Source organism: Typha angustifolia, chromosome 10 (genome assembly GCF_048772165.1).
Source record: "Typha angustifolia cultivar Huaian chromosome 10, ASM4877216v1, whole genome shotgun sequence".
In the NCBI taxonomy this organism is placed as follows: Eukaryota; Viridiplantae; Streptophyta; class Magnoliopsida; order Poales; family Typhaceae; genus Typha; species Typha angustifolia.
In genome coordinates this window covers 9,041,357-9,068,719 of record NC_133248.1, presented here as the reverse complement: position 1 = coordinate 9,068,719, position 27,363 = coordinate 9,041,357, and the positions used below count along the sequence as shown (strand labels likewise).

The 27,363-nt window shown below is 37.0% G+C and overlaps 4 protein-coding genes across 8 annotated transcripts; 2 read left to right on the top strand and 2 right to left on the bottom strand.

Moving 5' to 3' along the window:
• Positions 1–76: 76 nt before the first annotated feature.
• Positions 77–1,386, bottom strand: LOC140768807 (putative F-box protein At1g47790). Its single transcript, XM_073109228.1, has one exon. It carries the CDS (start codon positions 1,184–1,186, stop codon positions 155–157), a length of 1,032 nt encoding a protein of 343 aa, XP_072965329.1. The 5' UTR covers positions 1,187–1,386; the 3' UTR covers positions 77–154.
• Positions 1,387–2,312: 926 nt separating this feature from the next.
• On the bottom strand, positions 2,313–8,206 carry LOC140769357 (SUN domain-containing protein 4). Of its 3 annotated transcripts, none has more exons than XM_073110035.1 (6): positions 7,948–8,206; positions 7,093–7,280; positions 4,790–6,051; positions 4,619–4,704; positions 4,109–4,221; positions 2,313–2,697 (listed from the first exon to the last, which is right to left on the bottom strand). In XM_073110035.1, exons 2-6 carry the CDS (start codon positions 7,256–7,258, stop codon positions 2,666–2,668), a joined length of 1,659 nt encoding a protein of 552 aa, XP_072966136.1. In that variant the 5' UTR covers positions 7,259–7,280; positions 7,948–8,206; the 3' UTR covers positions 2,313–2,665. The 3 variants fall into 3 exon arrangements, with proteins under 3 accessions (XP_072966136.1, XP_072966135.1, XP_072966134.1); XM_073110034.1 differs by lacking the exon at positions 2,313–2,697 and adding an exon at positions 7,618–7,791 and having other exon boundaries at positions 3,880–4,221; positions 7,948–8,205; XM_073110033.1 differs by lacking the exon at positions 2,313–2,697 and having other exon boundaries at positions 3,880–4,221; positions 7,948–8,205.
• Positions 8,207–10,448: 2,242 nt separating this feature from the next.
• LOC140768869 (protein HSH49) lies at positions 10,449–17,014 on the top strand. Its single transcript, XM_073109317.1, has 4 exons — positions 10,449–10,610; positions 12,288–12,499; positions 12,970–13,153; positions 13,251–17,014. Exons 1-4 carry the CDS (start codon positions 10,577–10,579, stop codon positions 13,382–13,384), a joined length of 564 nt encoding a protein of 187 aa, XP_072965418.1. The 5' UTR covers positions 10,449–10,576; the 3' UTR covers positions 13,385–17,014.
• A 4,833-nt stretch (positions 17,015–21,847) lies between these two features.
• On the top strand, positions 21,848–26,988 carry LOC140769138 (uncharacterized). 3 transcript variants are annotated; one of them, XM_073109724.1, is made up of 6 exons: positions 21,848–22,265; positions 22,370–22,502; positions 22,691–22,829; positions 23,432–23,468; positions 24,871–25,147; positions 25,685–26,988. In XM_073109724.1, exons 1-6 carry the CDS (start codon positions 22,083–22,085, stop codon positions 25,801–25,803), a joined length of 888 nt encoding a protein of 295 aa, XP_072965825.1. In that variant the 5' UTR covers positions 21,848–22,082; the 3' UTR covers positions 25,804–26,988. The 3 variants fall into 3 exon arrangements, with proteins under 3 accessions (XP_072965825.1, XP_072965828.1, XP_072965826.1); XM_073109727.1 differs by having other exon boundaries at positions 21,849–22,265; positions 24,871–25,143; XM_073109725.1 differs by having other exon boundaries at positions 21,849–22,265; positions 25,665–26,988.
• The last annotated feature ends 375 nt before the right edge of the window (positions 26,989–27,363 follow it).

The following is a 27,363-nucleotide window of genomic DNA, read 5'->3' as shown; positions in this document are numbered from 1 at the left end:
TTTTTTTTATTTTTTTTTTGTCTGGACTAATTAATAACGTAAAGAAAATTCATGAATCTATGAAACCATGAGAACAACTCTACAGTTATAGTATGTATATATATATATATATATTAACAGGACATCAAATGAATCAAGCTAGTTAGAAATCCGACTAGTAGCAGGAGAATGGAAACAACCAAATCTGAATAAGATGAGCCTTATCCTTGATCTCCGTGGCAAACTCCCAGGACTCTTCAATCCTCTTCTTCTTTAAATCATAGGAGACCAGCCTCCCTGGCATCCAAAAGTATAAAACCTCTCTCTCAGGATGGAATGCCAATAAATTAATTTGGCTCCTTCTTTCCACTACCTCTTGCACTCGAATGCTGTCCTTCAAGACCCAGTTGGATTCGTCCAAATCCGTCACCATCCAAACTTTCACTTCCTCGCCGTCGTTATGCGAGTAGTGTAGTCGGCCGCCGGAATGCCCGATGCGGCCGTCGCGCCTCGTCGGCTCCGGCAACTCGATCTTTCTGCAATGCATCTTGTGGAGATTTATCCCAACTATATGGTTCGGATAGGCAAGAACGTAGAGAACTCCGTGGAAGTAGTGCATGGTGGCCGACATGGCATCGGTGTCGATCCCCCACTGGAGCTCGTGCTCGGTCCACTTGGCGGTTTCCGACGAGAACACCTCGATCTCGGCGCCGTGGGCTCGCCACGCCGTGAAGCAGACCACCTTGTAATCCGGAGAGTCGCAGGGATCGAACGCGAGTACGGAGAGGTGGGTCTTCTTGAGGGGCTTCGGGAGAGCCACCCACCTCTTGACGGAGGGGTTTACGACGTAGAACGCCGTCGACGGCGAGGAGTAGGAGAGGAGCAACCCGTTGCAGCTGTCTATGATGGTGGACTTGTCATGGTAGGGGAAGAAGTCGAGATTGCATTCCTCGAGATGGTGATCATCCGAGACGAACGCGTATCTCGGCGCGCCGTCCTGATCGGAGCTGCCGCGATAGAACACGGCCGACGTGACCAACGGAAGCCTGCGCCGGAAGTGGTCGTCGGAGATCATCCCATGCCATGATTTAGACACGCACTTGAACCTAAACAACGACTTCAAAGGAAGCCTTACCAGGATCTCTTCGAGCAAATCCTCACACATGCTACTGCTAATCACTTCACCATTCGGATTATAAATCTCCATCAAGTAATTAACAAAGAATCTATGTAGAACTTAGCTTAGAAAATTGACAAGAAGAGGTTGAGTAGGAGAGCTTTAGAAGACGAGGGATATTTATAGTGATCTCAAATGGCTTTGCCTTCCACGCATAACCATTGCTGATGAGAAACCCGGAAGCGTGAAAGCTAAGCGCACCGAAAGGGCTGCATAGTGCACACTGCACTCCTCTCATAAGGTGGAGTTCTAATAAAATCCAATGCAAATATATATATATATATATATATATATTTACATGATATTCATATTTTTAGGAGAAATTTTTTTAAAATATAACCCCGTATTTTGCTTTTATTATTGGAGATAATTACACTCAAACTTAAAAACTATTATCAATTTTCACATGGACTCTTCAACTTAGACTCAGAATTTTCCAACCATCACTTTCTTTCTTTTTTTTATAGAAAAATTTGCATATATCACCTTATTTTTTAATAAAATTATGGTTTACACCTATATTTTTGTTATTTATCAATCAAACCCTATAATTTAGTAAATATGTGCAAAAAAATATTCTGCCGTTAGATCGATTAGTTAAACTTAACCAAATCTCTGAATTAAGTTAACTAAACTAATAAAATTACAAAAATACCCTCAATCAAGTCATACTAAGAATATTTTATTTATTTTAAAAATAAAATATCTCTACTTAACAGATATTCTGACTGTGTTAATTTAAATTTAATCCAGAGTATTTTCTACACATATTCACTAAATTAGAGGATTCGATTTATAAATAGTAAAAATATAGACAGTAAATCACAATTATGAATGTTATATATAATTTTTTTTAATAAGAGAGAATGTGGACAAGGAAAACCACAATCAGAATTTCATTAGGAAAATTGAAAATAATATATTACATAAGATTTTAAAAGAGAATTAAAAGGTACAACATCAGTTTAATTTACACTTAGAAGAGTGTACATATATAGCACACTCCGTCTCCCCGGGAAGTCTTTCAGTCAAATGATAAATTCATTAGGAGTGGAAGCCTCCATTTTATTAAAAAATATATATATTTCTCTCTTTCCATATCAGCCACCAATCCCCCCCAACTCCCCACCCAAAAAGAAAGAAAAAAAATGACCTAATTCCAAGCTGGTCTAACCTTAGAATTTAACATGATTTCTCCTCAAATCTGACCAGTAATCCATGGGAGAAACAGGGGAAAACTGAATTCCAACTGGCAAGAGAGAAAGAATTAATGACTTTTTCCAACTTCTTATTAGAAGCAAGCCAGAGAAAGTGCTTAACCTCGGAAAGAAGTTGACTCTCCAAATTGGCTTACCAAAATGCGTCTCAATTCCATCAATAATTAAGAGGGTCAAAATTTCGTTAGAAATAAATGAAATAATCTATGTGAAAATGAGCAATAATTTAAAGAGTAGCATATATAATCAACATTCACTCATATTATTATTAACATCTTACTATAGGTATTTATCATTCTGACTCCTCCTGTATTTTGCTTTTCACTGCATCAAAAAAAAAAAAAAAAACCTTGAATTAAGTTCAAAATGACAACCAACAATTGATAGAATAGAGAATGCTTTATTAATTTAAAGATTAAAAACATTAAGATATCTTAAGTCAGACAGGGATATCACAGTCATTATTTCTTTTGGAGCAAGTTAACTAATTACCTCACTTGCCAGTTAAGTAGGAATGCAGATAAGAGGGGATTCAGACGTGCTTACATTTATTACATATAGATTACTTATAGCAAGTTAATCCAATTGGATACAGTTTGCAAGTTTTGTAATTAGCTGGATGCCCATCTCTTTTATTAATCTAAGAAAACTAAATGCAATTAAAGAAGTATCGATGTTGTCTTCTTCTTTCAACTGCTTCTAAATGCAGCAACTTCGGGTTTCTTGACGTCTAACCTTTATCCACAAATCTTGCGTAATCCCTGCGATTTGTCTGTCTTTTTGACGTGGCTTTGATAAATAATCCAGTAAAATAAGGGGAAAATATAAATAATATATCATATTATAGATGAAGCTCTCCCTGCTTTTTTAAATTTGTTCACTCCAAATTAAGTTCTGTTTAACTTATGGAGCACCTTAGAGGATGAAATAAAAGGTCAAAATTTTCCTCTAATATAACGTTTAAGATTAGACGGCAGTAATTTGGGTTCATTGATTTGTAGGTTAGGTGTTTAAAGATTTAAATGCAATTTTAGCGTCTTGAGAATTTAATTTATTTTATTCTATTAATTAAGTTTAGGGGGTATAGAAAAACTGAGCTCTAGCTCGCAAGCCTAGTTTGAGATTTAAGCTTGGCTTTTAATCGAGCAGAGCTTGAATAGAGCTAGCCTAAGCTACCAAGTCTTAAAAAGGAGTCAAGTATTATTCAAACTTAGTCAAAAACTATTTAATATATATATTAATAAATATTATACTTAAGTCGAATCTATGGAGTTCTCAATTCAGACTCAATTCGAAATTCAAATTGAGCCGAAAAAAAAATAAAGCTTTTTTTTATTTGATCGCTTTGATTTGAAAAATATTTTCTAGAGGGGTTTTCAAAATTTCAGATATAAAAACTGAAATACTTATCGATATTAGAGCAGACTGTAGATTAGAAGACAGGAAAAGATTTGGGAAATTTAAAAGATGCGCATTGTATCTAATGATAAAGCATCCCCTGCTCTTCATCATGCATAGTTATTACCCAGGAAAAGCTTTAGCTCAAAACTTAAAAAACTCGTGCCACAAAAAAATATATATCTAGCCGCAACTATATGGGAATAGAGATACATGAGCAATTATATCACTAAAATGGAAGAAATAATGCTGCTGCTTAGCAACAACAGGAGCCAAGCAGAATTTCTCCTACAAAAATTTTCAGAATTCTCTAATCTACAAATGCTTAATACCATACCAGTGAACAACTTGGCAATCGCCAGACATCCAAAGATAAAGCTTAGAAATATCACCGCAAGACTCTTGTTCTCCATGTCAATCTGATGGTGGCGAACCGTTTCAACTTGTATTCTGCATTTAGGTCGTAGCATTGCTGTCAATATGTCTTGAATAGTATGAGGCCAAGAACAATAAACACTTGGTTGATTCGATTGTCATTTTAAATCACGTCGATAACAATAACAAAGCCTTTAGTTACTAGGCACAAGGAAAGGACTTGATATTAATTCCTAGAATATATAAAAAGACACTACTCTAGCATTAAGAGATATCCATCTTCTTAGTAATCTTGCTTCTGCCATTAAATGGAATGATGAGAACTAATGAATTTATGGGTGAACTGTTTTCTCCCTGTCATCATGGATCTACATTTTATTTTTATTTAAGGGCAGGTATTCTATTTCAAAGGGAAGGTAAATATGCAAAACAATAATTATAAATAATTGAAGGAAGAAAGGACAAGTCAAACCTGAGAATCGCATTATCTCTCATTAGGTGATCCAATTGTGAGGAAACTAGTAATTTCCATGAGAGGATATCTCCGATCTCATTTGCCTAACATCAAGAAATGCAGGATGAGCAAAAGTAAAGCTAATATTTAAGCAAATCAGCATAAGAACTGAGAAAAAAATAAACATACAAAGGTATCTTTGCTGATTTGAAGATTCTCTATTTCTTGTTGGATTTTCTTCAACAATATATCCTTATTGGCAATATCACCATCAAAGTCTTGGAAAATCTGTCCGTATCTGATGTTGAGTTCTTCAAGGTACCTCTCCAAAACAGCAAAGTTCAAATCAAGGGATTGAACCTTTTGCATTAGTACCTTGAGAACAGTATCTCCAGGTATTCTTCCTAGTTGTAGTGGCCTCATCTCTACAATTGGATCAGGAACTTCTTTTCTCATTGAATCTCGTTTTGTCTTGAAATCTTCCTTCTCTGCTTCATAACCAGTTCCTTCCAAAAGTTCCTGAAAGGAATCATTTTGTTCTATAGTTTCTTGTGATGGCATCTGCTCAGCAATCTGTTCATCAAGTTCTGATTGTTTATTCTCAATTGAGATTAGATCCTCCAGCATCCTCTCAACTGCATCCACTCCATATATTTCGACTACGCTCAGAGTACAGTAGAACTCTGAACCATAATGGCTCAGCAAATTAAGTTTCAGATACCTTGCCCACTTTGGCTCTGGAAGAGAGAAGCGCTGTGCATGCTTCACGTTTGCAGCGGTGAAGTTCCCAATTTTGTCCCAGTAGTCTGTAGGATACACTAAACTGCTCAACAGCTCAAAATCTTTTAAATTAGATGAATAATGCTCAAAGTTTGCAACCTCAATGGTATCCACCAAAGTTTCTTCTGAAAGCTCTATGACAACAAATTTTCCCTCGGCTGAGCATGGATTTCTGAGATACTTGTCCTGATTCTTCTCCAAGATATTGGAAGCACCCTTAGCTTCCTTGTTGAAAGACAAGAGCTTTGCACCTTTAGAAGCAGAGGCATAATTATATTCCTTTCCACCAGGCTCCAAATGGTGTATCACAATACCTGTTTGGCTTGCAATCGCCTTCCCTCTTGCAGCGATTGCTTTGCTTTTGAACTCGTCAAGTCCAGGAGCAATCCTGGATAAGCGATCACTCCTTATAGCTCCGTCCTTATCTGTCTTGTTTCCTGGATCAGTATCTATCTCAGGTACATGTCCATTCCCAGCTTCTGAAAGATTATATTTTTCTCCATTAGCTCCTGAGTTATCATTTGTCTCTTCATCCGAAGTCAGGGTGCTCTCAGAATAGTGATTGAAACTGGTATCTGATACTGCCATAGTATCTTCAGAATCTGATTGTTTATCTTGACTGGGAGAACCTTCATGCCATGTAGATTCAGTAACAGCAGAACCTTGTCCATCTAAATATAAAATAAATTACTCAATAAGTACAAGAGAAATGGAGGAAATTTTAACAGAAAAAAATGTCAGCATGGCCCTCTTCTTCTATTCATCTTCTTCAGATTCTTTTTGCCAAAAGTTCAAGAGAATCGGTAAGGAAACATGTATGAGAAAATGTTATAGGAAAAAAAGTGTAAATTCACATGAAATTTAATGTGTCCAACAATTTGAAAACATCAATTCCGAACAATTTATCTCAAGTATCAGAATAGAACTAAAGTATAAGGGATAATTCAACTAAGATACTCTAAACTATTGTTCATTTTCATGTGCACTCTTTTATCATTTTTTTTTTGGGTATAAATTAACCCCCTAAACTAAAAAAAAATTCCTCACCCCTATAACAATGTTAATAAAAATATTGTCTATTTTTAACTTTTCTCTCTTTCTTTCCTCTTAAAGAGTAAAAATAGTTCCTATGGGGTCTAAAATTAATCATGTGACACTCACATGTCATTTTTTAACAGAAAAAGAGAAGTAATGGATAACTAATTGAAGCGGCATTTGAAAGGTTTTTGATAGTTATGGGTGTCATGTCAATGTATCCCAAAAGAAAATAGACAAGGGGGTCTATGTGAAGTAGGCAATAGTTTGAAAGGTCCCAGTGAAATTATCCCGAAGTATAATGGCAAAAGTATTATAGGGTAATACTAAATTCCCCTACGTATATGCATCATATTGTGATAAAAAAAGTCATATTTACTTATCAGAACATCAAGAACAGTAGCTGCAGATATCACGCTTGCCACAACTGCCAAGTTAGAATTTAAATTCCATTAAGGTAACAAATTTTCAAAAGGGTAAATTTGGTTAATGAAATGGCCACCACTGAAAGGAGAAGGCATTATTAAAGGAGCTTCAAAATATTTGCAGCAAAACAGGAAAATGTATGCAAACAACTTCTTCATCAACCTCTCTAATCTCCATATTCAATCACGGAAACATATATCCAAACAGATAAAAAGAAAGGGCAAAAAAAAAAATCCATGAAGGAGCTTTACCTCTATAGCCATTTCCATGACTGATGAAAGAATTGAGGAAGAAGATCAGAACCCATGAAGCAATTACGAGAGAAAGAGACACCTTATAAAAGCTCTTCCTCCCTGTAATGCTGCTATTTTCCGATGCAATTCTTCTCTGCAGAAGAGCTCTACGCGACCTCTGCATTGCTCATCAATCCAATTCAGCTCTGCTAACCAGGAAACAAAAGTTAATTATCATAAGAGTGAAAAGAAATAAAGTAAAACAAGATTACAACTTTAAGGACAATACTGTGTACAATATTTGAGAACAGAAAAGCAAAAAATTTTAGAAGAAAAGAAGTGAAACCATTTCTTTCTATTGTGTAAATGATGCCCTGATCTGAAATTATATGAGGAAATGCGTGTGAAGATCACAATGCCACAAGCAATTCAGGTGCAGATAGGAAACGCTCTTTCTCGCATATTAATCGATACAGATTAAGATGGAATTTTGAGGTGTTGAGTAAAGCTATGAGAAAGGTATAGAATAACTTTATTCTCAACCTTTTCAACTCCATTCAATTCTCTTATTTCCCCTAGAAATCCATTTCTTCATCATCTACATATAATCGATTTGATTATAAGAGGGGGGAAAATGGCTTCCTCCTGCTCTCTGCGGGCTGCGGCCGAGCTCGACCAATAAACAGAAGATCCCAACAATTGGCACCTAATCGGAATCTGGAACCAAACCAAAACTAAGTTCGAATCATATCCCAGAAAAATAAAAACTAGCATCTGGGGTCGAATCTAAGGTGGAATACGAGAAGCACACAAAAAGAACAGAGACAGAAATAAAGAAGCAAACAGATCTGCAGATAGATCGGTTCCCCTCACCTGGTAAGATCTAAGGATCGTCTTCAATTTCGATCGAGATTCTTGAAATCGATACGTTTCCATATGAGAGATAGAAAGGAGAGGAGTTCACCTCTTATTTATCATCGCCTTCTCTCATCTCTAGATTTTAGAAGGCTTTTGTGCATATGATTGCAGATTTCACGTTCACATGCCTCCCATCTTTCTAAACGGCTCTTTGGATTGTCCGTTTGCAGCTTTATTTGAAAAAAGAAAAAAAGAAGGCGAGGTACGGAATCTCTCCGAAGATTTAATCGTTACTCTTAGACATGTATGTCGGGGTAAATATATTGTATTTATTCCTTGTATTTAGTCGAAATTTAAACGCCAAGTATCTTAATCAATTTACGGAAGTCCAATTATTAGATTCTTTTTTATATCTCAAATGCATCAATAGAAGTAATCTCCCATCAAAACTATTCACTAAAATTCAGGTTGGTTATAACTTGAAACGCAAATAGAAAAATAGGAGAAGGGGTGAATAAATCCCACACTGGCAAGAGATAAACTCAATAAATATTCATGCACAACAATGAGCAGAGCCAGAGAGGCAAGGAAGTCATCCATCGGGCTAGTAACACTGTAGAAAGAATATAGTAAAAGACTTGACAGACCCAAATATCTTTAACAAAGTCGATCATGGCTAAAATACAAACATAGAAAGATCAGACAGAGTCCAGTGGCTATTAGGAGACCATACAAAAGACTAAACATTCACCTTGAAAAACATCACAGCAAAGTTTGTAGACTGGCAAAAAGGGTGGAGGGGATGCCATGACAATGACAACTACTAATGCGGTGAGACTAGTATTATATGAGGTTGGAGATGCGATGGGTTTGATAGGCAATGGGACAAGGAGTGGCAAGGAGGGACGTGATGGCGTGCGACGAGGTGGACAATGACGACGATGAAGTAAAGGAAGGGATTAGAGGAGACGAAGTTCAAGAAGTGGTCATAGAGTATAGTAGAGAGGAAGACTGGTTGTTCAGAAGATGAAAGGTGAGAGAGATCGGAGAAGAGAAGGATGTGGAGAGGACGGTGATATATAGGTAGTTTGCCTATGTCATCTCCAAGTCGGTGTTTCTCGATGAACCGCAACCGTTATTTGGGTACAAAACTAAGACTTGTCATTTGGAGCAATGACATAGTCGATCAAGGTAGAGAGAAAGACAACGGAGTGCAGAGAAAAGTAAAGAGGAGAAGAAAAGAGATCTTCATCTTGAGAAAAAGGAGAAAAAATATACAAGGTAAAATGAAATGAGAGAAGAAAATTGAGAAGGAAAAAGAAACCTCAGAGTCCAGGGAGAAAATTGAAATCTTAGCATAGCTAATTTGCTAGTAGGGGTGTCATAATAAACGAGCCACTTGGGCTCGGCTTGATTAAAGCTTGAGCATGAGCATAAATTTTAGGCTTGAAATTTATTTTAAGTCAAGCCTGAGCCTAAGTTTGAGCTAGTTCGTTCAGGCTCGGTTTAATAGGCTCGATATAAAACTCAAAGTGTAAATTCCTAAACTTTTCCTCAAATTCTCAAATCTCAATTCTCACTTGCTCTCCTCAAATTGTCAGCAAACCTCCTTCGATCATCCTCTTCTGTTTGCCTTTTTCGATCCTCCTCTTCATCCATCGTTGGCAAACTCGGCTCGTTCTCCTCCTCCTTCTCCATTGTCGGCAAGCTTGGCCTCTGGTCCTCCTTTTCCTCCTCCACCGTTAGTAAGCTCGGCCTTCTCTGGTCCTCCTCCTCAAACAGTTGGCAAAGCCTCCTTCGGTGGGACCCTTAATTTAATTAGCTTTTGTTATAATTACATGAGTTAAAATGTTAAACTTTAGCATAATAAAATATTAAATTTCAACATAATATGTTGTGACTCGATTTGAACTCAATGCGGCTCAGCTTAAATAAGACTTGATAATAGGCTCATATCAGTCTCAGACTTAATTTGGCTCGACTCGAATTAAGTTGAAATGAGCTTGAGCATAATTAGAAGGCTCAAAATTAATTTTGAATTGAACATGAACCGGAGCTGTTTGCTTAAGCTAGTTTACACCCCTATTTAAGCTAGTTTACACCCCTATTTGCTAGGTACAGTTTAGGCATTTTAGCCCATCTTCCATGTTATATTAGAATTACGAGTTTGACTATTTTAAATTTGCTCAAAATTTTTTTTTACAGTTGGTAAATTATTTTAGAGGATTTAATATTTAATAAATATATTCTCGTATTTAAGTTTTTAAAATGTACTTTGATACGTATAGTAATGATTTGAGAGGGCTAGTTTGGTCAAAATCTCTAAGAATTTACGCCGTATACTTTTGTTAAAACGTTCCATGGGAACACGCAACCAAGAGGACAATAGAGCGAATGCACACCGTTCGATTATACTCGTGGTCGGCTAGGATTCACCAATAGAAGAGAGGTGAGGTATACCTTACCTCCTATGTCGGTCACGAACTGCTATTTAGTGCTGGGGGCCATCCCCAGAAACGCCTCTTGATTAGATTTCCGTGGTCAAGTTTGCTTCTCTCTCTCTCCCTCTCTCTCTCTCTCTCTCTCGATCTCGAGCAAGTCGGTGGTGATCTCGTCGGGGGATTCTCTCTTAGGTCTGGGAGCGATGGCGCGGAATACGTCGTGCACGGTTTACATAGGTTTGATTTCAGATCAGTTTTGACGTATTGATCGCTTTTACTTTAATTTTCCTAGATCCAGCGGGAAATTGGAATTTTATATAGTTCTAAGTAGATTTTGTGATAAATTGAGATGTCTATGGTCGATTAGGGATTTTGGGTACGGTATTGTAGGATCTGCTAATTGGTTCGTATGGATCTGGTATGGATTCATGATCTGATAATTAATATTTTAGTACTTATGGAGTACTTGATTTGTGCTTTCATTATTGCAGTTGCTTCATATATCATTTTTATTGGAAGCTGCTGTGTATTCTAGGAGAAGTCTATAGCATAACTATATATTATTGTGATTTAGTACTTTTCGCATACTTGAGCTGTCAATCACTGGTTCTTGTGTATTTATTCCTTTGAGGGAGAAATAGACATCTTAAATTATCTGGAACGTGAATGTTGATTTCTATTATTTGGCCGAATGTGTCAGTGTAAATTTGATGCATGACTGATGACAATGTTCTCAGATTTCATTTTATATTTTCGTTGTTAGTTCTTTGAGTAGAATTCCTTACCTACTCCCAAATATGCAAAGTGCTCATTATTTATTTGGCGATGACAATTCCTCAAAATAGTATAACAACCATTTCAAATTTCTGCCCCTTTGTATGCTTGGTAGATTCTAGACCCTGGAAAAATTTATTAATTTGTCTGCATTTACTTGGTATGTGAACATGCTATTTGACTTTGTAAAATATTCTAATTAACTAATTTGCTACCAAGACAGATGGAGAAGATGATAAATATTGATCCAGTCGTCACGCTCAACATATTTTACTGAATGCCCCACATCCAGACACTCTTGTTTCTCTTATGCTATTACAATCCCATATTAACCTTATCATAAGCCTTCTCAAAATCCCATTTCAGCAATATCCCATTCTTTTGTTCCTTTTGGTATTGGATTATGACTCCTGTGATGGACCTAGTCTCCAATCTAAGTGTATTCTTTTTTAAAAACACTCCTTCTGTTAACTAATTTATCTATATCTTGCCCCATCTATTCATTATTACTCTTATCTCTGTATTTTGGAGCATAAGGTTACATGAAATGGTGAAAGAGGAAATCAATCCTACAGTACAAATTTAGAGCAATGCATTTAAGGCATAATAATGACTAATGTTGAACTGTTTACAAAACAGAGGGGCTTACTTGTATCATTGAAGGTGAGATGCAAGAAATTATTTATAGTAATGGAACAGAAAGGATCATATTTCGACTCTTTTAGCTGAGGGGTGGCAATGAAACCATACTTGAAGACAACTAATCTGCAGATTTTTCCAGTATAATTACGTAGGTATCTAAATTTGTTTGGAAATACATAAGAATGTTCAGGTGCAGTATTTCTGGTTGGAAATACATAATATTAGTTATTATCGTGACATCACCTTATAGATCTACTTTGTTGGTTCTTGGGGGACATGCTTTTGAGGTTGAGTTGAATTAATTTCTTCACTGGAACATGATAGGGCCAATACTAATATATCCTGGATCAATTTGGTTTGGTTGTTTTGTTTTGTTCTTGTCAGTTTTTATGTCAGTATTATGTAGTTTACTTTTCATTTTCTAGCTAGATATGGAATCTGATATGCTCTTGGGGGAACCTAGTTGTTGTATTGATTGTTGAAGTGTATTTTTAATAGGTAATTTGGATGAAAAGGTTACTGAAAGAGTCTTGTATGAGATTCTTATTCAGGTAGGTCATGTAGTAGACCTACATATACCTCGTGATAAGGAAACTAACCGCCACAAGGGCTATGCTTTTGCCGAGTATGAAGCGGAGGAGATTGCAGACTATGCTGTTAGGCTTTTCTCTGGCCTTGTTCGTCTTCATAATAGAGTTCTTAAATTTGCGGTGCGTATCTTTTTATCTTCCTAACAGTATATCAATTCTTAGGATCATTGGAACACTTAAGTACGGTAGAAGCCAAGTATAAAATTAAAAACAGTGAACAGAGGTAATTAGGACTTTGTCAATGTCCAAAAATAGTCTTGCATAAGAAGTACCTGCAATCCGTAATTTAATTTTGTACAGTTGATATTGTTACTTGAGATTACTCATTATGATGATAATTAGTAGTTTGATCAGAAAAATGTCCAATGAGCTTAAAGTAATTTAACATAGAAATTATACCCCCCTGCTAGTTAACGTTATTTCTCTATTGATGTTCAGAAAGTATAAAATTTTGGATTGATCTATGGCTAGTGGTGGGGATAATCTTATTCTCCTTATGGTCATCCAGTTCAGCATAATCTTTCATTGGTCACTGAATTCAGGTTTTGTCTGTAAATGACAAGCTGACTAAAAGATCCCATTTTGTACAGATATCTGGGCAAGACAAGCCCACTCAAAATGCAAGTAGTTTGGTAACACCTAAACCAAACTCTCCTCCCTTATCAAAACCACATCTTGTCAATCATTGGGACACTGATGTGCCCCGAGAATCAGCACAGTTCATAACTAACTGCAGGGTTTCCAGCCACAATGCTTCCCCTGTTTATTCGCAAGGTGAATCTGGTTTCTTGGATTTTGTTCTTATGATCCCCACCCATTCTTCGTGTTTCTAAATCTCGTTTTTTTTTTACCAAACTTGTTGATGTAACAGCACCTTCTGATGGGTTAGTCAGTAGAGGGTTCACCAATGACAATTATGAGTATTCTAGGCGTATCTTTGGTTCTATGTTGAATGGCGTTAGCCGACAAGCTGCAAAGCAACCTATCACATATCCATCTTATTAGCATAATGCTATGATCTGTACAAGGGTATGTACTGTAACATTTGATTGTAGGAACCAGGTATCAACAGGCTTCTCTGTCTATAGGAGGTCAAGCATTTAAAGGTAGGCTGTTATGTTGCAACATCTGGATGTCCTCATATAAGATAATGTAAATTTCCACATCTGTCCTTGATGTGCAATTCTTCTATGAGGATATAATGTACTATCTAATAGTTGAAGTTAGGTTTCCGCAAGCTCTTCTCTTCCTGCTTTTTGTTTATTTAGTGAGGCATCTTTTTAAGGGATAGTCTGTGGTAATACTGTTGCTTATATCTTGTGGAACTTCCCGATGTTCTTGTACGATATTGTAAAAAAGCTTTGATATTTTCTTGATGTTTATTGTTTGTAAAATTCTAGTTTCATATTTGCTATGGGGCTGCCTGAAATTGTCTTTGATCATATTATTCTGTGATATTTGTTGCCATTTGTGTCTTGTTTTTTTAATTCTCTCCATGGTCTTATAATAGTTACTATAATTTTTAGGCATTGAACCTGTATATGTTAAATGATGGTTTTGCTTATTTCTCTGGAATGTGGTATCTCTGTTTTTTGATAAAATAATGTGTTGTCTTTACATCCTTATGGAATATACACCTTTTGGTATACATGCATAGAAGAAAGATCCAAGCTAAAACTTCATGTGATAGGCAGAGATTTTTTTTATGTTCTGCTGAAAGATGCTGGCGCATATTTTATCACATTATAATAAAAGGAAGCTAGTAGAGGAATAGTAACTATATATGTTTCCAGTATTGGGTTGTCTGTGGTACCATACTCTTTGGAAGAAGTGACAACTGGAGATAATGGATATGGATTATCTTGTAGCAGTTTGCTTTCTTATGCATATATGGTATTATACTCTTGTATTATAACATATATCTTATATTGATACGATAAGACATCTTGTACAATGATAGATCTATGTATTATATCTTGTATTATAGATATCTTGTAACTGTTTGCTTTCTTATAGATATATGATATATAAATATATGGTATTATACTCTTGTAGCAGTTCTTGGGTATTACAGACATCCTGCGAGCTAAGTTTTAAAAGTTTCAATGGAATGGGGTTTGCTTCCTTATCTCCATTTGTGGAGTTCCATTTATATGGGTTTGAGTCCGTGGGTTGGTTGTTGCAAGTTTTAGGCTTCAGTTTGCAGGCAATTTCAAGTAGGGGTGTCAGTCGGGAGCCAAGGTCGTTTTTTGAGCTAGTTGAGTTCAAAACCTCCCTGAGATTGAGCTGAAATTTTGGGTTCGTTTATTGAACAATCCCCAAATTAGCTTTTGAATATATTTGTAAGAATATGCAGGTATGTGAGCACGCTCACACATTTTAAAGAAGCTTTCTGGATCTGAGCTAATTCAAGTCGAGCTGAGGCAGTACGATAACTAGGAATGATATTAGTAGGCTTGGATCGAGCTCAATTCATTCTGGGCTTCATGTAAGAGTTGAGTGTGAGTTTGTGAGGGGTGTAGCACTTTCTCTTTTATATTTGTCTCAAAAGATTTGATGTTCTTTCTACCGTGGAATAAGGAATCTTCAATCAAGTAGAGGCCAGCAACAAGATTTCATGTGAGTTGAACTTCTCTTTTCAAAGATATAACTAAAGCAAGCCTAGTGCAGTTTAATTAGGGGTCTAGAAAATTTATAGAAGGCTAAGTTGTATTCCTCACGAGTTTATAAGGTCGTATATAGCTGTTCTCCAAATAGTAAGCCTAGTTCGAAGCATGCATGGACGGTGCGTGTTTTAAGTGCTCTATTGATATTGAGGACTTTCTTGGCAGTATCTGTCTGTATTTGTTTTAGCTGGAGCTGAACCATATGTTATTTGTGTAAATTTAGCTTGTGTGGCTGTCAGTTCTTTGCTCGTCTGTTTTGATAAGTAAGTTCCACATGTTACTGCAAATTTTTCTTGGGTTGCATGCATGAAAACCTGCAGATGCGCCATTAAAGGGCAAGCAATTTGCCAGTTCTGTGCATTGTATGCGGGGTCAGAAGGGTACTATATCTTTCTTTGTATAGTCATTTGACGTTGGTGGCAATCGTTTTTTCTTTGTTAATACCAAAGGCCTTGAAACAGTTAATCCATCTTACCAGCAGAATAATTGGGTTCAGTTATTTGGTCCAGGGCTATATTTGTAAGACATTTTAATTCATTCATGTCCAGCATTATTCTGTTTTCAGAAGGTTCCCTCAAAAATTATTCTGGGAGTGCATGCATCGTGCCTAATTTGTGTACATTATATGTATACACGAGTCGAGGTCTACCCAATGTCTTTTTCCGGAAGGGATATGATTCTGTCTGTTCAGTCTTAGATCATCTACGGTTCCTGTTCCATTCTCGCTCCCCTTTTTTGGAGGGCTTTACCTGTTAATTTACCGGTAACTATCCTTTCTCTCTCATTTTTCTTATACTTATCTTTTCTTATTTATTCATTCCATTGGTGATCTGCATCACCTCTGTTGCTTATTCTCGGTCATTCAACTTGTTGGATATCATCATTCTCTTCTTTGTCGGTGTCCTCCCATAGGGGGGGTTTCATCGGCTTTAAGCTGAGAGCAGATCTGAACCTCAAGCAGCTCATTGTCCCCGTCGAGTCCACCTCTTGGGCGGTCAGTTGTCTTGGCGAGCTCGATTTCGGCCTGTTCTTTTTTCTATTTAGGTGTGCTCTAGGGTACATCAACCCGCGGTGGTCTATAGATACTTCCGACCGGTGTTGCGACTTGGGCAGCTTTTTACTGTTTTTGTGCCCATTGGGTTCCAATGTAACTTCTTGTCGTTCTGTTCAAGTAGTGGAATTTGTTCAAATTTTATATTTTTGTTGTTCAGAGAACGGGATCGTTCAAACTATTTTTCCTCTTTTATCTATATATTTAGCTTGTAATTATCTATGAATAAATTCACTCGCCTATGAGCTTTTTCTAAATAAAAAAAACTTAAGAAAAAAAAGCAAATTCAAATCGTGAGCGACACTTTAGTAGAGGGAAAAAACTAACTAATGTTCATGATGCTAAAGTTCTGGATTACCAAAGTCGGTATCTGCGAAATGCAGGGGTGAACGAACATGAGCTGAGTTATAGCCGCATATTTCTCTTGGTTCAAAAATAGAAATTTCGTACCTTCTCGTGAGTCAACAAACCTGCAGGTGAACTAATTTTGAGTATTTTGGTTTCCATCTAAATCCTTCCTTCCGTCCGTCAAGTTGCTAGACTAGGCTCGGTTATATTTATATTAGCCAACACCTTGTGAAACATAGTAATCTCCTTTTTCTCTCTCGCACTCTCTCCCCCTATTATGTGAGTCATTTAGCCTCTAATTCATTTTTCTTTATATAAAATTCGGCTTCTTAACTCCCTTTCCTTTTTCTCCTTTTGCCGGACGACGTGGCTGATCGGCGGGTCCCAGCTGGGGCAGGGGCTCACGACCATCGTTGCTGTCCGCACCCGGTCATCTGTCGCTTTCGGTCAAACTGCTTAGTTGGAGACAGCTGCCATCAAGTAACATATTAAAAAGATAGACAAAAGAAACAAGGAGTGGAGAGGCCTTCTGCTCTACTTCCATTCCTTTACGCCCATAGGAACATAAAGGTATTCATTTATTCCCTTGAGCTTAATTTGTTGAGATATTAATATGAACTCACCAACTTGCCCTCCAAATCAGCGAGGGCGAGGGTGGTGGAATACTATTCTTTTTTAAAGTGCATTGCTTAGCTGCCAGGGTTACAGAATACGCCACTAACGTCGACGATCAAAACCCGTATCAAAAGATTCAGAGAAAAAATATCTCCTTACTACATTCATAATCTGTATAATATCATTCTTCTCAACATATGATAAGCACGAGCCTCCAAAAACATTTATTTTGTTGTATATCTTTTTCTATTTATTCTTCGTTAAATGATTATGTCAAAATCGTATCGAATGCAATATATTTCTTTATCTATATCCACTCTGTCGTTCCTCAGAAAAAGAAATGGAGGCGAGTCCCGGAACTGGAAGTTTGGAACAGATAGATAAGGTTGTGGATCACCAAACGAAGACCCTGAAGGACAGCAGTAGCTTCCGCAAGCACAAGGTCGTCGTCACATGTAGTGAAGTCAGCCTATGGCCATCATGAATCGAACCAAGGTGGTCACAACTCACAAACAACAAACCCAATACCACCTTGCTTCGAAGTGCGTTCGAGTTCAGTTTACAGGAGATCACGAGGGGAGGATGGATCCCACCCAAGAGCATTCTATGCTGGTATGCTGGGCCGAGGAGAGGAAGTTGGTAGCATATCCTTAAAGTAGGAGTGGTTCATAAGGACAGTCCGTCTGAAGACAAACAGCAGCCAGAGTCCGGAGATGCTTCATTGTCGACGGAGCTCCTGTGTCGAGCCTTCCAAATTTGCCAAAATGCATTGGCATGTGGCACTGCAAGCTTGTATGCAAGACAGTCGCGTCCAACTACAACGTAGCATAGCCATCACCCATAACCCATCTCCCAACAAGCTATTGGCTAGCATGAACGCAGGTGAAAAGAAATATGAGATAGATCCTCTTACCTCATTGACGCAGGACTGATAGCAAGGATTGTCTAACAACTTCATAGTGCAAAGCCAATGTTGGGTAGGTTGTCAGGAATCTGGGTCTATGGACTTATTTTTTCTGAAAACAAAATTTAATAATCTTCTCTACTACAGTTTTGATAGGTAATTGATGCCTAAAAGTGTGTGCCGTGCTTATAAACTATCAAAAGGAGAAAAGTTGCCGTCTATTGAGGAGATATATTAAAGCAAGGTGGATTTTGTTAAACTCGTTGGTCTTTTTTTAAAATGGATTCGTGTGACGAATCCCTTTAGAAGAGTTTTGCTTATATGTTTGTATCATTGTCTGGTTTTTACATCCGTAGCAATTTTGCTCCTGTTATTGTTAAAATATTTATATATTTCTTACCTTTAGAGTAAAGTTTAAGGAGCAACGAGTATGCTCTCGGGGATGGTATCTTTCTGAAGAAAACATGAAATGCTCCGTAGGGTGATATTAAATGCTAGCAGAAATGATCAACAATAGGCCGTTTATATATATATATATATATATATTGCATACATTATCTTCAAAGTTGTCATATCAACTTTTGCAAAAGACCTTCAAAACATACGGTTTTGTATACATATTTGATTAAATTATTATTTTTTATATGAATATTCTTTGGAGTTAGCCAACTATTATTCATGCATAAAAAAGATGAATTATTACTATTCTAATTTTCATAAATTTTTCTAGTTAAGAATGTTGTTTTATCTTTATTCTATTAAATTAAGACTTAACTTAAAAAGTGACCATTTACAATGGAAATAATGTATGTTTTCAACATACAAATATTAACTTTAGAATACGTATAAATAAATAAGATATATTTTTGAAGAGTATAGACGTAAAAACCCTATTGGTTTTAGTCCATATTGTGAAAATTCTCCTAAATTAGCATACTTGATACGTTGGAACAGATTAATTAATTTTCTATAATGTTTGAAAAATAGATCTATATTTGACGTTATTAGCTAACGGCCAATTTGCTTGAATTGGAGCCTAAGAATCCTCCTACAACATAAATCTTTCTAGTTATCCAAGCATTTGCATTGGGTGATCAACACAGATTGAATCACTATCTACTCCAAAGTTTGATTAAAAATCCTTCGAAATAAATAATTATGAATAATGATTGCTTCCACAAAATTTAAAGAATCCAATAAATTAGATAATTACTAAGTTTATTGGAATGTTCAACATTTTGGGATGAGTTACCTGTGGCGTAATGCATTTTAAATCACCAATGAGTTGAATCCAATGATAGGATCCTTCTGTAACTTGTTTATGAAAATATTTAATGTAAGAGTATGAAATGAATCCTATTTATTGGTATTTAGATTTCCAAAATAAAGTTAGATCGTGGTTCAATTTAATATTGCGAGTTTGCACAAATTAAAAGATCAAATAGTTTCCTCCTAAATTTGGGAGATTACACATCACAAATCAAGTAAATAGATGGATATAAAAAAGAAAAACAGCGCGATGAAAAACCCTAATAGAGGCCCTCTTTTTCTACCGCCAAAATGGCTAGGGTAGAAGAGAGGTTTATCATCTAGCTAAACAACTTTTTGATCTAAAGGGACATTATGTACCTAATTGTCGGGTTGATTCTCTCGTACGTAAACCCCTATAATGTTGCCATAATAAATATTATTGATTCACATGACACCAAGGACAAATCTAATGAGAATCTTTTCGAAGAATTTCTTTTCTTGTCTTTGTTTTTAACGATCTATTTCTAATTGATGAAAGCGAAACGCCGACAAATTTGTACATCTAACTTTATAATGAGCTTGAACTAATGTTGAAGCTAAGTTCAATGCTACATATAATTTTGTAGAAACTTACTTGCTATATTTAGAAAAGAAACTCTTAGAAGCTGAAGTGCCATAAGCTGATAAAGTATATAAAGAGATGCAATTCAATCATCTCATGGAGCATCGTAAATAGAATTTTTGGAATAATGTGGGCCAATTATTACTTTCTGATACAAAAAATATTATACATTAAATATCAACATATCTGAAAAGCTAAATAATATTATTTAAGAGTAAGTTAATAATAATTAAACTAATATTCATATGTCTAATTAGAACGTATTACATAGTTAATGTACGTATTTAGTCAATGTTTATAATACATAATTTAAGTATATAATACAAAGGGAAACCTCATCTCATGGTCAAATGGTTTTCGTTTTTAAAGCTTTCTTTTGTTGAATCTTATTTAGTTCTCACGAGGTATCCATTTCTTTTTCTGCCAGAATAATATCTATTCTTTCTAATTCAGACGTTATGGGATCTAATGTCTTGTTTATTTACAAAGGTACAACAGTAGCAGTTAAAATAAGAATGAAGAAAAAAATATATATATATATGAGAGTCGATTGTTGGTTTTATAAAATGTCTTTGATGCATAACCCTAGGGAGAGATGTAGACATACCCTTGCCTCTGTTAGAAAATGATGTACATTTAGAAAAATGCATACACTAATTATGGAGTGAGCTATACTTTCCTCATCTTCTCTCACCAGGAGTTTGCTAAAGAAGACGGAGCAAGCTGAGCATCTCAACCGACTTTGATTTAAGGATCAAAATCTTCGGCCTGAGCATGATGAGGCAATGGGGATAATATAGAAGATGCGAGAAAATAAGAGGATAAGAAAACATGTGTAGTTTATGTAGTTTATAAATTATTCAATATATTATAATAAAATATTTTTTTATTGGTACCTAGCAAGTTAACCTATGGTGTCGAATAAAAATTATAGTAAAAATAGAGGATTAAATTATAAAAATCCTCAAAGACTTGGTATAAATTTAACAATAAGTAAAATACGGGGGTGTGATCTATAAAATTCTATGAGAAGAAAAAAAATACGGTGTGCTCCAAAGTTGTTCATACGAAGCAGAGAGGACAAAAAATTGTTCCCTTCATAGCTGGCTTAGTAAACCAAGTAGAGCGTAGGAGTTGGTGAAAGTTCATTTAGCTTTTCTGTCGTTGCCCAGCTCTTGCGGTTGGGTGGAAATGGAACAACCCATCTCAGAACAGAACGATGGATGACCATGAGCCATCCATCCCTTCCATCATGATAGACCATTGTGGACATCGATCGCCAATCCAACATGTCGTCTCCATGTCCATCATGCTCATCCCTAAGAAGACCACATGATGGTGATCCATCGTACCCTTTTCTTTTCCCCCTTTAAGAGGTTTTTCATTATATTTAATGCCCTCGATCGGTAGGATTACAAACTGGGGCTATTAATTTCCACGAACCGATTAGCTTGCTAATCATTATTAGGATGTGCATTTCTTGCACTAATACTCCCCCGTTTTCTCTCACGTAAAAGACCTCTCTTCCTCTAATAACACCCACATGGTGTCAGTGTTAAGCATCCTATGTGATCCCTCCCACTTGTCCTTTTAAACTCGCCACCTCCCAAAAACCCTAACACCAATCCCCTACATGGCTTTTAAAAAGCTCGTAGTTTAAAAACTAATCCGCGGTCATCACCTCACCTCAAACCCAGTCTTTTGTCTCAAGATTCGGAATAACTACCTCTCTCCAATAGTACCATCCCGTTAGAATCTTCCCCCCGTTCCGTTTTTTGCCACTCCTAAGGTTAAGGGGGGATTGAAGTCGGGGTCCCTCGCCGAAGTCGTAGTTCCTTCGAAAAGCGAGGGTAGATTGGTCATTGCAGTCCGACCGATCGAGCTAGCTGGGTGCCCCTACTTGTGTATTATTGTAATCAACTTGGGGTTGGACCAAAAAGGACGAGGGATGATGAATAATAACAGACTGCTCTGTGGAAAAGAGTACATATAATGTTTCATGTCCTATCCCCCACCCCCACTGCTCTCCTCCTTTTTCCCCCTCTTTAGCTCTTCTCTCTTCTCTCTCTCTCTCTCTCTCTCTCTCTCTCTCTCTCCTCTCCCCCCTCGGTCTCCTCAACCTCCAATCTTTGAAGAAGAAGAATCTTTGAAGAAGAAGAAGAAGAAGAAGAAGGAGAAGAAGAAGAAGAAGGAGGAGAAGAAGAAAAAGAAGAAGAAGAAGAAGAAGGAGAAGGCTTAGGGAAGGGATGACTCCATCAAATATGGCGGGGCAGTTTGGGGACACAACCTACACCAAGGTGTTTGTCGGAGGATTGGCATGGGAGACCCATAAGGAGACCATGAGGAAGTATTTTGAGCAGTTTGGGGAGATCTTGGAGGCGGTGGTGATCACTGACAAGAACACTGGGAGATCCAAAGGCTATGGATTTGTGAGTTATTTCTCTTCACCAATTTTCCCTTTCCCAGCTTCGTGGATTGATTCGTTTCTTGCATAAAGTGATAGCTAGCTTCTTTTTTGGTTCCAATTTCTTAGGTAACTTTCCGTGATCCGGAGGCCGCAACTAGGGCTTGCGTTGATCCGGCTCCAGTGATAGATGGGAGGAGGACTAATTGCAATCTTGCTTCCCTTGGAGTCCAAAGATCCAGGCCTACTACTCCCCAACGTGGTTAGTGTTTTTATTATTATTATTATTATTATCATTAACTTAGTCCTTACATTAGTATGGAAATCCTATGTACCCTAAAAGATGAGACTGGAACTGGTCATTATAGTACAAGACGACAAGCTTTGTTGGATTTGGTTACCATAAGAAAATTTTCTTCTTCTTCTTCTTCTCCTTCATTAATTTTGCAGGAGGAAATAGGAGCTATAGGGCGATGAAGTCATTTCACACAGGGGTTCAAGGTGGGATGGGCAATGCCTTCTCCTCTCATCATGCCACCACCTTCCCTCATTATGCCATTCAACAAGGGATCCCTTACAATGTCTTTGGGTAAGCTACCCCCTCATTGTCATAGAATACAACTGCTAAAGGTCCATCACATGAGTTCACATGCATGCATCATGGCACATGTATCATGGTGGTGGTACATATGTTAGACATAGTTCTGCACTCTCTCTCTCTCTCTCTCTCTCTCTCTCTCTCTCTCTCTCTCTCTCTCTCTCTCACGCGTGCATACTTGCACACTACTTTTCCTTTTCTTTTTTGGATTAAGTGCACGCTTGTATAGTAATGCAACCTTTCATTTATGATGTTGCAATGCATGCGCATGCTCTAGCATATGATATTGGAGCTCTTGCATGCATCAAATATTACTCATGAGTATGAGCATTAATGGCTCTCTCTCTCTCTCTCTCTCTCTCTCTCTATCTCTCTCTCCTCAGCTATGGAATTGCAGTGCATGCGCTCTAGAATATGATATGCATGCTTTTGATATCTTATGGTAGTCAGCAAATGCATGAGTATTATACTAAAGACATGCATACGTTACTGAGATAATGTACCTGATAGCATCTCTTCCTTCAGATGATAACTTGAGCAACCTTAAACGAGTTACTAATCTTAGTTTTTTTTTTATCCTATACTAATTTCAGGTACTCTCCTTATTCTCCAGAATACACTTACCCTGCGGTTTGTCCTACCTCCTCTCTTCTTGCTGTATTATCTTTCTATTTTACTTCTGAAGAAATTATAGTATATATAGTTAATATTTGATTTTATTTAACTTAATATCTAATAGCATTTGTCATTTATATATCTAAAATAATCGCATGCATTGTAAAAGCTATAGTGTTAGATGAGAATATCATGATAAGAGATATCTGCAGAAATACAATGCCATTAAGAGAAGAAACGACTGTCCTTTTCTTTTCTTTCTTTGAGGGGTAGAAGAAACGACTGTCGATAGATTGTTGTGATGGCATTACAATGAACATATTTGAAGTTTGGAACCAACCTTTAAAACAATATGGACTTTCTAATTTCTTTTTGTTTTCGAGTTCATGGGATTCGTCTTCATCTAACTTTTGCGGATAATTTAGATTTATCTTTGGCGTTCATAAGTTTTACTTTACGCTAGAGCCTTTGCTGTATCTCTGTCAGAAAGCAGAACTTTCTTTCTGTAAAGAACTCAAATAGAAGCTTGCAGGAGATCTCATTATTGAGCAAAGAATAGCATAACTGTGAATAAAGAGTTGCCAGTTAAAAGTACTCTAAAATAATCTCTTTTTATGTTAATTTGAGATAACAAAATAAAACTTACGAATTCTCGTTAAATCTATGACACTAATAACTTATCAGTTATCACTACAACTTGTTAACGTTATTGATAGACTACAATCGCCCTTAGAAACACCTCATAGAACATCTTGCTCCCTTTTCCGTTATAAAGAGTCATTTACTAGACTTGAATCCTATAGAAAATTAAATATACAGCGCGCCTTGTACCCGTCCTCTTATTAGCTTACCTTGTACAGATGCACATGGTCTGGGTCATGGTTTGTCCCTTCCTAACATGCTAGTACTTAAAGATATGTTAAAGATTTAGCTAGAGATGCACATGGGAGGGGCCCCTTCTATCCAAATCTAACCTTTTTGATCTGTCCCTTGACCATAATAAATCACCCCATCAAATTAAGCAGATGGACCAGAATGTAGGCAATGCATGATACTGTTGTCAGTTGTGCTGCACCTGAACCTGGACCAACCTAATCCACTAAGTCACTGTTATCTGCAGAGATTCCATCTTTTTTTTGAAAAGATATTGCACCAAACTAATGCTATCAGATAAGTATCCCCCACTAATTATTTTGATATTCAGAATCATTTTGGTGACCCAAATATGCAGAATTAAAACAATAACAAACTAATGAAATGAATTACTCGTAATGCTTTTCAACATTTATAGTTGCTCGCAAATAATTCAGTAGTTGATTTTACAACTTCTTCATCATTGAAACATTTCTTAGTATCAAGCATTCAAAGGGAAACCTACATTGGCTCCAATGTTATTAACTTTTCTGTTGTTGATCAGAACTACTACAACATGTATGGAGGAGCATCAACTCAGTATCCACTATATGGTGGAGGGGCAGCTGGAATGGTCAATGGAACCACTGCCTACTACCCATATTTCCAATTTGGGCAAGGTGGCGGCTCAGCCACCTCATACGCTGGTGGAAATGGCTATGGCCTGCAATACCCTCACATGTTTCACTACTCCACTGCGGGTGCAACGGCCGGGGTGACGGGCATTGCACAGCACTATGGAGGAGCACTGTCCCTTGCACCAAGTCCTGTAGCACAGGCAGGTATTATTTACAGCTTAAATCATAATACTTTAAAATACTCTCTGACATGCTCCTATATCTTTATCTTCAAGTACACCATATAGATAAAATTAATTAAGTTGTTTTGTATTCACTTATTAGCTTATCTCTATTTTCTATTACATGATTGCTGGCTCTAGATTATGTATTATCATCTAAAAGCAAGCGCTAGTATTGTTAGGTAGTTTGATCTTGTTATGGACATTATTTGGTTTCTGAATGCTGCATAAACTTTGATAACTATTGCTCCACAAGATATAACATAATTCCAGCAATTTCAAAGAAATTCACAAATTTAAACTGCAGAAGAGAAATGTAATCATTTAAACTCAACGGCATCTTAATCTAAGACGTTCAAACTTCATACGGAAGTCTTTCTACGCATGTGAAACATTTTTCACCAGACTATGGGTATTATTGTTAGACTATGTTCTTTAATATAGGAACATGTTCTTGATATCTTTATTTTTGTTAATTTGGGGTACTAATATCTTAACAGTGTGTCTCCCTTTAAAACAGGCATGAGTATGGCTCTCACAGCTCCAACTCTGCCAACTCCAACTCCAGCTGCTCCTCCTTACAGACTCATCCCTGCTCACTTCACTGCTTCCACGGCTTCTGAGCAACCCTTGGCTTAACCATGGTTTCATTTCTTTCACTTCTTCCCTACACCTTTGTTGCCTCTGTGTCAGTCTCTCATGCATCCATCTTCTAACACAAAACCCTTTTGGGTTACCCATTATACTCCAAGCCTTAGTCCCACAAGGGCTAAAAAAGAACAACTTGGAAAAAAGATCTGGAGGAGTGCTCCTGGTCCCACTTGTTCATGTGGTGATTTGGGAAATAGCTTTAGCCCAAAGGTGGGCTCAAGCTCCATACCCCAAGGTGGGGTTGTCACTAACAAACATCATTCACCAGCAATGTTGTCCCATGATCCAAAGTTGGAGAAACCCTTCTAACCCCAGTCCAAGAAAGACTTACAGCTAAAGCAAAAGTGATCTTGGAGGACTAAAGAAACCCTGACTTGTGCTTGAAGCCTAGACCCAACAAGGGGTTGTGTGGGTACAAAGCTAACTTGGAGTTCAATCAACATCAGCAGGACTTTTTAAATCTCTGACTTGTGCCAAATGCTTCTTCCTATAGAAAAGGAGTGTTTAGCAAACACTAGGGCTGAGGTAAGCCCTAGTCAATTTTATAGTCTTAGACTACTTTAGTAGGCCTTGGAAACAATTTAATCTTGTGAGAACCCATGACCAAACCCTCACCAACTTTACCTAACTGTCATGTAGCAATATATTTAACCAACCACTCACCTTACCTAAGGAAAAAGGTAAGATGCCTTCGCTAACCATCTTTATTATCAATCAGTTGTGTCTACATTCATCTGGTTAAGACTCTAAGGAGAGTTTTAGCCCCATCAATGGCAGGTATAAAGTGGTGCTAATGTTTGTTTTTGGCATTTAGCCCTACCTCCTGTCCTCTCATATGAACACCAAATATGGCTTTGGAGTTCAAGAATCCCCCAATTTCTCATTAACATCAATGGACCCCTGAAGATGTTTTTGTTCTCTTGGGTCCCAGCTCTTCTAACACTCCCCCAGTGCCATGGTTAGGTCCAAGAGTCTCTCTCTCTCTCTCTCTCTCTCTCTCTCTCTCTCTCTCTCTCTCTCTCTCTCTCTCTCTCTCTCAATTATGCTTTTAAATGTTCTGTTATAAGACTTGGGTTGTAATAAGTAGGCATGCTACTTTGGAACAAGCTGATGCTATTATCTATTATTCCCTTCACTGGCTAATGTTGTATTAAATATTTTGTTGTGCTTGTAGTTCGGACTGTGTTTCACTACATCATGTTTGTCTTGTGATCTTTATTAACTAATCTTAACAAATTTCCGATTTAGAATATAACAAATGATCATAGTTACAGAACACAAAACTACAAGGAACTAACTATTCTAGAATGATTTGATAACAAATAAAATGAAACAAGAAGGAAATAAAGCTTAAAGCTTTTATAGAACCTGTCGGCACATGCTATCCAACTTTGCACGACATAACTGGTGACCATATTTCTAAAGATTGCTTGAGGGTTAACACAACCGATGAAGTAAAATTCAAGCATTACTAAATCTGACTAAATTAATATATGATTGTCACATTCCCAACACCCCTAAATTAATTTGAGCTAACCAAATGAGAAT

Bases quoted from the DNA above. Each gene is read 5' to 3' on its own strand.
- LOC140768807 (XM_073109228.1), bottom strand. From the start codon at position 1,186: ATGGAGATTTATAATCCGAATGGTGAAGTGATTAGCAGTAGCATGTGT.
- LOC140769357 (XM_073110034.1), bottom strand. From the start codon at position 7,258: ATGCAGAGGTCGCGTAGAGCTCTTCTGCAGAGAAGAATTGCATCGGAA. The intron at 6,052-7,092 runs GTAAAGCTCCTT...TTTTATATTTAG, and splicing joins TCATGGAAATGGCTATAGAG to ATGGACAAGGTTCTGCTGTT. The intron at 4,705-4,789 runs GTATGTTTATTT...TCTTGATGTTAG, and splicing joins AAATCAGCAAAGATACCTTT to GCAAATGAGATCGGAGATAT.
- LOC140768869 (XM_073109317.1), top strand. From the start codon at position 10,577: ATGGCGCGGAATACGTCGTGCACGGTTTACATAG. The intron at 12,500-12,969 runs GTGCGTATCTTT...CATTTTGTACAG, and splicing joins ATAGAGTTCTTAAATTTGCG to ATATCTGGGCAAGACAAGCC. The intron at 13,154-13,250 runs GTGAATCTGGTT...TTGATGTAACAG, and splicing joins TTCCCCTGTTTATTCGCAAG to CACCTTCTGATGGGTTAGTC.
- LOC140769138 (XM_073109724.1), top strand. From the start codon at position 22,083: ATGACTCCATCAAATATGGCGGGGCAGTTTGGGGACACAACCTACACC. The intron at 23,469-24,870 runs GTTTGTCCTACC...GTTGTTGATCAG, and splicing joins CAGAATACACTTACCCTGCG to AACTACTACAACATGTATGG. The intron at 25,148-25,684 runs GTATTATTTACA...CCTTTAAAACAG, and splicing joins AAGTCCTGTAGCACAGGCAG to GCATGAGTATGGCTCTCACA.